Here is a 12,240-nt window from a genome sequence, read left to right as displayed (position 1 = left end):
AAAATACCACACTGAAATCCTACCACCCGCCTGGCACAAAAGAGAAGCATGGGGGAGAGAAGCACAGGAGAGAAGCATGGGGGAGAGAAGCACAGGAGAGAAGCATAGGGGAGAGAAGCACAGGAGAGAAGCATGGGGGAGAGAAGCACAGGAGAGAAGCAGGGGGGAGAAGTATGGTGGAGAGAAGCATGGGGGAGAGAAGCACAGGAGAGAAGCAGGGGGGAGAAGCATGGTGGAGAGCACAGGAGAGAAGCATGGGGGAGAGAAGCACAGGAGAGAAGCATGGGGGAGAGAAGCACAGGAGAGAAGCAGGGGGGAGAAGTATGGTGGAGAGAAGCACAGGAGAGAAGCAGGGGGGAGAAGTATGGTGGAGAGAAGCACAGGAGAGAAGCAGGGGGAGAAGTATGGTGGAGAGAAGCACAGGAGAGAAGCAGGGGGGAGAAGTATGGTGGGGAGAAGCATGGGGGAGAAGTATGGAGGAGAGAAGCAGGGGGAAGAAGTATGGTGGAGAGAAGCACAGGAGAGAAGCATGGTGGAGAGAAGCACAGGAGAGAAGCAGGGGGTAGAAGTATGGTGGAGAGAAGCACAGGAGAGAAGCATGGGGGAGAGAAACGAAGAAGAGAAGCAGGGGGGAGAAGTATGGTGGAGAGAAGCACAGGAGAGAAGCATGGGGGAGAGAAGCACAGGAGAGAAGCAGGGAGGAGAAGTATGGTGGAGAGAAGCACAGGAGAGAAGCAGGGGGGAGAAGTATGGTGGAGAAAAGCACATGAGAGAAGCATGGGGGAGAGAAGCACAGGAGAGAAGCAGGGGGGAGAAGTATGGTGGAGAGAAGCACAGGAGAGAAGCAGTGGGAGAAGTATGGTGGAGAGAAGCACAGGAGAGAAGCAGGGGGGAGAAGTATGGTGGAGAGAAGCACAGGAGAGAAGCAGGGGGGAGAAGTATGGTGGAGAGAAGCACAGGAGAGAAGTAGGGGGGAGAAGTATGGTGGAGAGAAGCACAGGAGAGAAGCATGGGGGAGAGAAGCACAGGAGAGAAGCATGGGGGAGAGAAGCACAGGAGAGAAGCAGGGGGGAGAGAAGCACAGGAGAGAAGCATGGGGGAGAGAAGCAGGGGGGAGAAGTATGGTGGAGAGAAGCACAGGAGAGAAGCAGGGGGGAGAAGTATGGTGGAGAGAAGCACAGGAGAGAAGCAGGGGGAGAAGTATGGTGGAAAGAAGCACAGGAGAGAAGCAGGGGGGAGAAGTATGGTGGAGAGAAGCAGGGGGAGAAGCATGGGGGAGAGAAGCACAGGAGAGAAGCAGAGGGGAGAAGTATGGTGGGGAGAAGCATGGGGGAGAGCAGCAGGGGGGAGAAGTATGGAGGAGAGAAGCATTGGGGAGAGAAGCACAGGAGAGAAGGAGGGGGGAGAAGTATGGTGGAGAGAAGCACAGGAGAGAAGCATGGGGGAGAGAAACGAAGAAGAGAAGCAGGGGGGAGAAGTATGGTGGAGAGAAGCACATGAGAGAAGCATGGGGGAGAGAAGCACAGGAGAGAAGCAGGGGGTAGAAGTATGGTGGAGAGAAGCACAGGAGAGAAGCAGGGGGAGAAGCATGGTGGAGAGAAGCACAGGAGAGAAGCAGGGGGGAGAAGTATGGTGGGGAGAAGCATGGGGGAGAAGTATGGAGGAGAGAAGCAGGGGGAAGAAGTATGGTGGAGAGAAGCACAGGAGAGAAGCATGGTGGAGAGAAGCACCGGAGAGAAGCAGGAGGTAGAAGTATGGTGGAGAGAAGCACAGGAGAGAAGCATGGGGGAGAGAAACGAAGAAGAGAAGCAGGGGGGAGAAGTATGGTGGAGAGAAGCACAGGAGAGAAGTATGGGGGAGAGAAGCACAGGAGAGAAGCAGGGGGGAGAAGTATGGTGGAGAAAAGCACATGAGAGAAGCATGGGGGAGAGAAGCACAGGAGAGAAGCAGGGGGGAGAAGTATGGTGGAGAGAAGCACAGGAGAGAAGCAGTGGGAGAAGTATGGTGGAGAGAAGCACAGGAGAGAAGCATGGGGGGAGAAGTATGGTGGAGAGAAGCACAGGAGAGAAGCAGGGGGGGAGAAGTATGGTGGAGAGAAGCACAGGAGAGAAGTAGGGGGGAGAAGTATGGTGGAGAGAAGCACAGGAGAGAAGCATGGGGGAGAGAAGCACAGGAGAGAAGCATGGGGGAGAGAAGCACAGGAGAGAAGCAGGGGGGAGAGAAGCACAGGAGAGAAGCATGGGGGAGAGAAGCAGGGGGGAGAAGTATGGTGGAGAGAAGCACAGGAGAGAAGCAGGGGGGAGAAGTATGGTGGAGAGAAGCACAGGAGAGAAGCAGGGGGAGAAGTATGGTGGAGAGAAGCACAGGAGAGAAGCAGGGGGGAGAAGTATGGTGGAGAGAAGCAGGGGGAGAAGCATGGGGGAGAGAAGCACAGGAGAGAAGCAGAGGGGAGAAGTATGGTGGGGAGAGCAGCAGGGGGGAGAAGTATGGAGGAGAGAAGCATTGGGGAGAGAAGCACAGGAGAGAAGGAGGGGGGAGAAGTATGGTGGAGAGAAGCACAGGAGAGAAGCACAGGAGAGAAGCAGGGGGTAGAAGTATGGTGGAGAGAAGCACAGGAGAGAAGCATGGGGGAGAGAAACGAAGAAGAGAAGCAGGGGGGAGAAGTATGGTGGAGAGAAGCACATGAGAGAAGCATGGGGGAGAGAAGCACAGGAGAGAAGCAGGGGGTAGAAGTATGGTGGAGAGAAGCACAGGAGAGAAGCAGGGGGGAGAAGCATGGTGGAGAGAAGCACAGGAGAGAAGCATGGGGGAGAGAAGCACAGGAGAGAAGCAGGGGGTAGAAGTATGGTGGAGAGAAGCACAGGAGAGAAGCAGGGGGGAGAAGCATGGTGGAGAGAAGCACAGGAGAGAAGCATGGGGGGAGAAGTATGGTGGAGAGAAGCACAGGAGAGAAGCATGGGGGAGAGAAGCACAGGAGAGAAGCAGGGGGAGAAGTATGGTGGAGAGAAGCACAGGAGAGAAGCAGGGGGGAGAAGTATGGTGGAGAGAAGCACAGGAGAGAAGTAGGGGGGAGAAGTATGGTGGAGAGAAGCACAGGAGAGAAGCAGGGGGGAGAAGTATGGTGGAGAGAAGCACAGGAGAGAAGTAGGGGGGAGAAGTATGGTGGAGAGAAGCACAGGAGAGAAGCACAGGGGGGAGAAGTATGGTGGAGAGAAGCACAGGAGAGAAGTAGGGGGGAGAAGTATGGTGGAGAGAAGCACAGGGGGGAGAAGAAAACAGGCCCAGTGAGTATAAATACATTGAGAATCTATATTATTAACTATATGTATAATATGTACTGTTTAATGTCATTTTGTGCCATTTTGGTTGGTGGTGCGCCCCGGGATTTTTTAAGTATAAAAAGTGTGCCGCGGCTCAAATAAGGTTGAAAATCACTAGCTTAGACTATACCCTTTGACGTGAACCTTTACTTTACATTTGCCCATCACAACAGCTTATACTGTCTACTTTGCTGAGACCTCATTGATAAGAATTACAGCACCATTAACCCACCTCACTCCTTTTTGTATTGTTGTTTGTTCTCTGTGTTTCATTGTACCCTAAGCGCATCATGTTGGTGTCCATATTCCTTGTACTATTATCTCTAAAAACTTCTCAATAAAAACAGATTTGACAAAAAAATAAAAAAACTGGGGAGAGATCTGTCTCAACACCATATACTCTACAGAAAGTACAGATAGCTTGGCTTCAAAAATCCTCCAAGTGAGTACAAGACCACATCATTGACATATTTACATAAGGTCAGCATTAGGCAAATGAAATCTGCAAATGCAATGCCAATGTGGGGATCTGCAAATGCAATGCTTGACTAAAGATTGACAAGTTGCCCTTACAGCAACATATAAAGTCTTTAGATGTAGTTCACATCATGCAATGGTACTATTACCCAGCTAGATTACCCAGGTTTTATGAGGATGCCTAGAATAGAATTTTTCCAGGGAGCAATGCACCTAGGATTTCACTGCATTTAACGTTTTAACCGGCAGCCGACAGTGTTGTCGTTTTGTTGGTCTCCCTGAGATCTGCGATTTGTTTCTCTAATGGCTTTAATAGGCATTGCTCCCACCTAGCCAGAATCCTGCTCTACACTGATGAGGGACAACACCCCGAAACAACTGTCTGTGGATGGATACCTGGGCCTTGTTTTTTTTCCTTGTCATTACATTGACTTATAGGGCTACTTAATATGGTGGTTTCCCTACAGGAGCCACCCCTTGGGATATCTGGCTAGTCCTGTGTTTCGAGACTCTTAAATGAAGCTCCAAGGGCTCTGCTTTTGCATATTCATGTTTTCCAGGGAGCAATGCACCTAGGATTTCACTGCATTAAACGCTTTAACTGGCAGTGTTATCGTTTGGCTGGTCTCTCTGAGATCTGCGATCTGTTTCTCTTATGGCTTTAATAGGCATTGCTTCCACCTAGCCAGAATCCTGCTCCACACTGATGAGGTGCAACACCCCGAAACAACTGTCTGTGGATGGATACCTGGCCTTGGTTTTTTCCCTGGTCATTACATTGACTTATAGGGCCACTTAATATGGTGGTTTTGGTGGTTTCCCTACAGGAGCCACCCCTTGGGATATCTGGCTAGTTCTGTGTTTGGAGACTCTTAAATAAAGCTCCACGGGCTCTGCTTTTGCATATTCATGTTTCCTAGGGAGCAATGCATCTAGGATTTCACTGCATTAAACACTTTAACCGGCAGTGTTATCGTTTGGCTGGTCTCCCTGGGTTCAGCAATCTGTTTCTCTTTTGGATAGATGTTGGCATTAATGTAGTAATAAGGGCATCCCTGTTCCATGTTTTGTGGCAAGACATACTGTTTTCTGGTCTAAGGTGCTGCAATCACCAAAGATGGTGCTCCTCTTTCTGCTAATTTCTGAGATTAGGTACATGGCATGTATGTTATTTATCCATGGTAAGATGGTATTGATGAGAACACTGGAAAACGGAGACTATAACCTCAGAATTAGAACTAGTAGAAGTTATCAATAATACCACTAGGAAAGAATAATTTCTACAGGCTCCATCACCTACGAGAAGTTTACTAAAAGCTGGGATAGACGCAGTGCTTTGGACTATATTGATCTACCATATGAAGCATATAAGAACGTGTTCAGTTTTGTTTCTCTGATTCTTTGTAATACTCCCCATATTACTGGGGTGCATCTGATGCTTTATGTATTAGGGAGTACGTTCACAGGGAGTAAAACTGGCGAAATTCCGCGGTGGAGCCAGCCTCCGTGTCATAATGGGAGTCTATGGGAGGCTCGCACGCCTCCTCTCTCCGCGCTGAAGAATAAACTTGTTCATTCTTCATCACAGAAAGAGAAAGAGTACGAGCCTTCCATAGACTGTCATTATGACACGAAGGTTGGCGGGTTTCCGCCAGTTTTACTCCGTTTGAATGGAGCCTAATGTAAGCTTGTTATTTGTTAAAAACTTTGAACAAGACAAATAAGATTGGGATCTGAGTCAGGTCTACACCCAATATCATGCAAGAATCTTCTACACTCCATTAAGTATATATGTGAGATGTACAATATCCAGGAGGGACCTATATACACTGGATATAACACCAGCCAAACTGGTTACAGCAACAGTTCCCCATACTCAATTTTGTACAATAGTATAACACACTAAGGGTACAAACACACGTACCGGATCCACAGCGGATTTCTTGCACAGCAAAATCCACTGTGGATGCCTTGCCTGTCAGTTTCTATAAGAATCCATACTCGCAGTGGGATTCTCATCTCACTGTGAGTATGTAAAAGCTGGCCCCTTAACCCCCTGCCGGCCTGAGCATACATTACCTGCTCCACACTCTGACTTGCTTCTGGAACCTTGGACATCCCGCTCAGCCAATCAGTGCGATGCCTCACCGCGGGACGTCCAGACACCATGAGCCCCCGAAGCAAGCCGGAGCGGAGCAGGTAATGTATGCTCCGGCCGGCAGGGGTTAATGGGGCTGTCACTTACATACTCGCAGCTGGATGTCAATCCCGCTTCCAGTATGGATTCTTATAGAAAGTGATCTGCAGCGGAAGGCAAGGGATCTGCAGTAGATTTTGCTGCGAATTCGCAGAGAGAAATCCACTGCAGATCCGGAACGTGTGTTTGTACCCTAAAGCAATAAACTTATCAGATGGCTGCAGTGCAAGTTACACAAGGTTATCCACAGGCAGCCACACACCATGGACCACCACAAGAGGCACCAATGGCTGATGCATAGCACTTTCCTTGACATCCCCAACATCGTTGGCGACCATAACTTCTGGTCAGCATAAATTGACATTCATCAGTGATCAGCACTGAGGCCACTGGTCCCTCATTCAGCGTAGGAGAGCGTTATGCATCTGACACTGTTGCCTTTGGTTGTGGTGGCGCCTACTAGACCACCATGGATGCTGGGAAATAGCTATTTAAATGCAGCTGTCAGCTTTGACAGCTGCATCCAAATAGCTAATTAGCGGGTGCAGTCCCCCCTCTGAACCCCGCTACTCGACCCAGGATGTGCAGTTACGTTCTGGGTTCAACTTACCCGGCCGTGCCTCAGCGTCAGAATGATGCTGATGCTGGCTTGGTGATCGGCCAGAGTAATACTGCACTGATCTAATGGATCAGTGCTGTATTATGTATACTACACAGTGTAGTCCTCCAGGGACTCTAAAGGTTTTTAATTAATAAAAAAAATCCCCTCCCCTAATAAAAGTTTAAATCACCCTTCTTTTCCCACTTTATAAATAAAAATAAATAAACATATTTGGTATCGCCAATGCGATATTGCCCTGATCTCGCACGGTAAACAATGTGTATAAACCCACAAAAGTGCAAAATTGCTGATTTTTAGTCACATCAAATCCTGAAAAACTGTAAAAAACTGATCAAAAAGTTGCATATACGCAATCAAGGTACCAGTAGAAAGTACAGATCATGGCGCAAGAAAAATTACTCCTCACACAGCCCCATAAACCAACAAATAGGAGCATTATGGATAGGAATAGAGCCAATTTTAAGGGAACATTTCTTTTTTTTTCTTATTTTTTTTTAACAGCAGATAAAATAAAAGTTAAACAAGTTGCGTATTTCTGTAATCGTACCGATTTAGGACTTATTCACACGTCCCGTAATTTACGGATCCATATTTCCGTATACAAGTTAGTGCACATTGATGTCTATTCGCACTATAAATAGATTACAAGGATGTAAACCAATGCTGAAAATAAAGGACATGTCCTAGTGAGACCCAGATTTTTTTTCTCACGGATCCTCTCACAGAAATCAATTTTAGAGGTCGGGCATTTACTGGTGCTAGTTTTTTTTTTAACCTACTCAACTTCATTAACTAGTATTGTGCAGTCAGTAAAAGAAACGGATTTACAGAAATAGTATGCAATACGGATGCCCAATCTGTAATTTTTATCGGATTATGCGGGAAGACTCTATAAGCCAATACTGATTGTGTGAATAAGGCCTTATACAGTCCATAGCCCCCAGGAACATGTGGCACCGTTGTCCCCGGAAGAGGCGCTGTTCTCCATAGTAATAAGACGCCTCAATGAAAGGTCCGGTTTCTATGGCGCATTTTGCGGTTCCCGTGCCGCCCTATCCGTATATATTTCCTATCCGTATATATTACGCTCCGTACAGTATACACTATAATGGCTGCAGCGAGGCCCCAGCATCCCCTCAGTCCCTGTATCTCCTGCCACTTCCGCATGCCCTACAATGGCACCCGGCGCCGTCTCTATCCTGACTGGCTGCCGGGTTGCCCTGGTGACGGCGGTGGGCGGGGCCGGTAACCGGGGAGTTGTTGTGACTGCTGTAAGGAAAGTAACGGAAGAGCGGGCACCGGATTGTCCTTGCGGTGCGGGCACGGTGTGCTATGGCCGCTGAGGTGAGTCCTTAGCCATTGTCCAGAGCGGAGGGCAGCTCCCCCACCATGTACACGCCGGAGCCCGGGGGCGCAGATGTATCCAGAGTGGTACCCGGTGCCCAGCGAGTACTGAGGGCTCTCTGCAGTGTGTGCCAGCCGGAGAGTGTGTGACCAGGGCCGGGCAGTGCCCCTCACCACCGGAGGCGGTGGTAATGAGAGTGCTATGGAGAGTGCCCGTGTAACCAGAGAGTGCCCGTGTAACCAGAGTGCCCGTCTAGTCAGTGAGTGCACAAGTAGCCGGCAGCAGCCAGAGAGTGCCCGAGTAGCCAGCGACAGCAAGAAAGTGCCCCTGCAGCCAGAGAGTGCTTGAGTAACTAGCAGCAGCCAGAGAGTGCCCTTTAAGCCAGGCACAGAGAGTGCCCGAGTAGCCAGCAGTGACCAGAGAGTGCCAGAGTAACCAGTGACAGCAAGTAAGTGCCCATAGAACCAGAGATGTCCAGGAGTACTCCTAGAGCCAGAGAGTGTGTGAGTAGCTAGCAACAGCCAGAGAGTGCCCTTTAAAGGGGTTATCCAGCACTACAAAAACATGGCCACTTTCCCCCCTACTGTTGTCTCCAGTTCAGATGCAGTTTGCAATTAAGCTCCATTTACTTCAATGGAACTGAGTTTCAAAACCCCACCCAAACTGGAGACAACAGTAGGGGGAAAGTGGCCATGTTTTTGTAGCGCTGGATAACCCCTTTAAGCCAGGCACAGAGAGTGCCCGAGTAGCTAGCAGTGACCAGAGTGCACCCGTGTAGCCACTGACAGCTAGAATGTGACTCTTTAGGGTGCCTTCACACCTACCGTATCGTAGTAGAAAATCCGCTGCAGATCCGCAGCAAATTTAACTAAATGAATGAACACAGCATTAAATACGCACTGTCAAATCCGCTGCGGATCCACAGCAGATTTGTAAGTGCGGATTTGATGCTGTGTTCATTCATTTAGTTAAATCTGCTGCGGATCCGCAGCGGATTTTCTACTGCGATACGGTAGGTGTGAAGGCACCCTTAAAGTGACTCTGTACCCACAATCTGACCCCCTGCAAACCACTTGTACCATCAGATAGCTGCTTTTACTCCAAGATCTGTCCTGGGGTCCGTTCGGCAGGTGATGCAGTTATTGTCCTAAAAAACAACTTTTAAACTGGCAGCCCTGTGCCCAAAGGTCGGGGCTTAGATTGTGTATGCATTAGACTGGCACAACCTCTCTGTCCCTTCTCCCTGCCTTCCTCATCATTAGGAATGCTCCAGGCAGATTGCCTCCTATTCTCCACCTGTCATTAAGGCACCTGTGCAATGTTCAGCATGGAGAAAATGTTCCAGTGGCATTCCTAATCATGAGGAGGGCGGGGAGGAGGGACAGAGTGGTTGTGCCAGCCTAATGCATACCCAATGTAAGCCACTGCTGTTGGGCACAGGGCTGTCCAAGTTGCTTTTTAGGACAATAACTGCATCACTTGCTGAATGGACCCCAGGACAGATCTTGGATTAAAAGCAGCTATCCGAATGTGCAAGTGGTTTGGGGGGGGGGCAAGTGGCAGATTGTGGGTACAGAGTCAATTTAACCATGCCATCAGTGGTTAGGACAGTGCTATAGAGAGTGCCCCTGTAGCCAGTGAGTGACCAAACAAAATTTGTCAGAATTTTTTTTTATATAGACAGATTCGCTTTAAAGGGGTTGTCCGGGATAAATGCTTAAAGTGACTGTACCACCAGGCCCAGGCTGAAGCACTGGGGGCGGGCCAACCCACCCTTAGTGGGAGGAAACCCTAGCCCCTCTATAATAGGGTTCCATTGATTCTAATGGAGTCACGTCATGGAGGGGCTGGGGTTTCTTCCCACTAAGGGTGGGTTGGCCCGCCTCCAGTGCTTCAGCCTGGGCCTGGTGGTACAGTCACTTTAAAGGGAATCAGGCTGATATGGTTCCCAGGAGCGCTGTATAAAGCTCCTGCAGCATCCACGGCATGTACCAGCCATGGCTGCAGCAGGAGCTTTATACCAGAGAAAAAAAGAGTTTTATTCTCCAGGCACGTGACAGACACAGGCGGGGAAGTAATCATCTGTGCGGCTTCCTGCCCGTATCTAGTCACCAGAGAGGTCCATCACTGGCCACTCTGCCTGTCAATCATCCTGCGGAGTGCGGTGACTAGATACGGGCGGGGAGCCACCCAGATGACTACTTCCCCGTCTGTGTCTGTCATGCACCCGGAGAATAAAACTCATTTTTCTCCTGTATAAATCTCCTGCTGCAGCCGTGGCCGGTACGTGCCGCAGCTGCTGCAGAAGCTTTTTACATTGCTCCAGGGAACCATATCAGCCCGATTCGGCTGATTGGTTCCCTTTAATTACCCAGGCTGCCAGGGCTGTGGGGGACATGACAGTAATGTATACTTGCCTGCCCCACTCCTCCGCAGATTCCGCTTCCTGGGCCGTCCTCTCAGCGCCACTGTCAGTGTTTTGATAATATCTGCTGGGGTGTCACTCCCATAGGAAATGGAAAGTCAGACTTCTTTTTTTTCACTCCTGATTTTGGGTAAAATTCCTGTAATTCCTGTAGGTCCTGTCTATTGACATCTATGTCCATGGGTTTCTAGTAAAGCATACCAGTAAATGCTGTTAAAAATAGCTCAGGCAAGATGGCTGCCCCCATACTAAGGTACAAAAAATGAAATTGCAATCAGAAAATAGTAAAACGAATTATTGCCATGCAAAGTAAGCTAAATAAGATCTAAAAAAAAGTGTATGCCCCTGGTGTGTTCTTTATTCTTATCTATATCTATAAATTTTGTTGTACAGGTTGACATCTGGGAAGATATAAAGCTAAAATGATTATGTGCAAACAGGGTTGTCTCCTGGTCTGAAGATGCCTACAGGTAACCCTGTCATTGTGATTCTTTGCTCTGCATTGTCACTTGGCTGGCTGTTTAGAATGTATATCAGTGATGGGCAGCCCCCAGTGCTTGGCCTGTGGTCACTGGTCTGTGTGACACTATCCAGTACACAGGACATTCACTCTGCTTTCCTGTTTATCTACACTACATGGCTTTGTTTGACTTGTGAGACCACTCTAATATCTACTATTTAAAGGGGAACTATCAGACAAATCTAACCTGCTAATAGCCCCCTATAGCTCCGGGGACGCTGAAGAGGAAGGTATGTGAACTGTCCCCAAAGTGTCATTGGATAAAGCTGTGGGGGGTGCGGCAGTACTCCTAACAGTACTCCAAGCCAAAGATTACTCCAAGTAACAGCGCAGTACCTTCATTGGAGAGGGAGGTAACACGCATACCTACCACCTCAGCACCCCGGGAGCTATAGGGGGCTATCAGCAGGTTAGATTCATCTAACCTGCTGATAATTCCCCTTTAAAACCCTTTTACATGGAGTGTTGATCAGGCCAATTGGGACGATCATTGGCTGTTTGTTGCCTTCCAACATGTTGCAAAATCATTGTCCGACAACCATGCATCGCTGTGTGTGTTAGTGATGCACGGCTGACGGCTGATAACAGTGTGAGGAAATAATAAGGTTTATACTTGTGTCCAGGCTTCCCCGGTGTCCTGCAGACTTTACCCTGCATTACCTGCTCCCCGCAGCTGCCTCTGGCACTTCTGGCCCTGTTTCTGTTCTTACAGGCCGCTCAGCCAATCACTGGCCGTGGGACTGTCCAGTCTTGGCCAGTGAGTGGCCTGTCACTGAAGGGATGGGTCCAGAAGTATCAGAGGCAGCTGCAGGGTGTAGGAAATGGAGGGAGAAGGCATTGGGACACCAGGGGAGCGCCTGGGTAATGTAAACACATGAAGTCTGACCTGTACAGAGTATCACGGCTCAATGTGTCTATCAATCACATGACTGCCTTCTCTGTGAGCACGCCAATCACCTAGGAAACACAGGACTTCTTGTGTTTAGTCTCTTTAAAAAAATTCAATTCAGGAAGTGCCGTGTTATCCATAATTAAGATAAAAATAATGAATGTAAATTGCGAACCTGCTTTATATCACATCTACTGTTGAAAGTTTTAAAAGTTATAACAACAGTGACACTTTAAAAATGTTGCTGAGAGCTCCTCATATGGGAAGGGGATGACAATATCACTATAACGGGATGATTATCGGCAAGGAGCTTTGCTGGAAATGAGACAAGCGAAATTCTCTTTTCTGCGGCTTTAACATTTTGTAAATGGGATGTGCAACCAATAGCAATATATTTAAATGGACGCACAAATAATACAGTCATCGTTTGTGCATCCTGGCTGCC

General features: G+C 48.7%; 1 protein-coding gene across 4 annotated transcripts in view; it reads left to right on the top strand.

Moving 5' to 3' along the window:
• Window positions 1-7,812: 7,812 nt before the first annotated feature.
• Window positions 7,813-12,240, top strand: part of AHI1 (Abelson helper integration site 1) — a 144,552-nt gene continuing 140,124 nt past the window's right edge. For 2 of the 4 annotated variants that reach the window (XM_069974987.1, XM_069974985.1), the window contains exons 1-2: window positions 7,813-7,960; window positions 10,780-10,856. In XM_069974987.1, coding sequence (XP_069831088.1) covers window positions 10,847-10,856 — 10 coding nt within the window. In that variant the 5' untranslated portion in view covers window positions 7,813-7,960; window positions 10,780-10,846. The other 2 variants (XM_069974988.1, XM_069974986.1) reach the window with 2 other exon arrangements.

The sequence above is a fragment of the Dendropsophus ebraccatus genome, chromosome 6 (assembly GCF_027789765.1).
Source record: "Dendropsophus ebraccatus isolate aDenEbr1 chromosome 6, aDenEbr1.pat, whole genome shotgun sequence".
In the NCBI taxonomy this organism is placed as follows: Eukaryota; Metazoa; Chordata; class Amphibia; order Anura; family Hylidae; genus Dendropsophus; species Dendropsophus ebraccatus.
The sequence above is the reverse complement of the archived record's forward strand: the minus strand, read 5'-3'. Positions and strand labels throughout refer to the sequence as shown.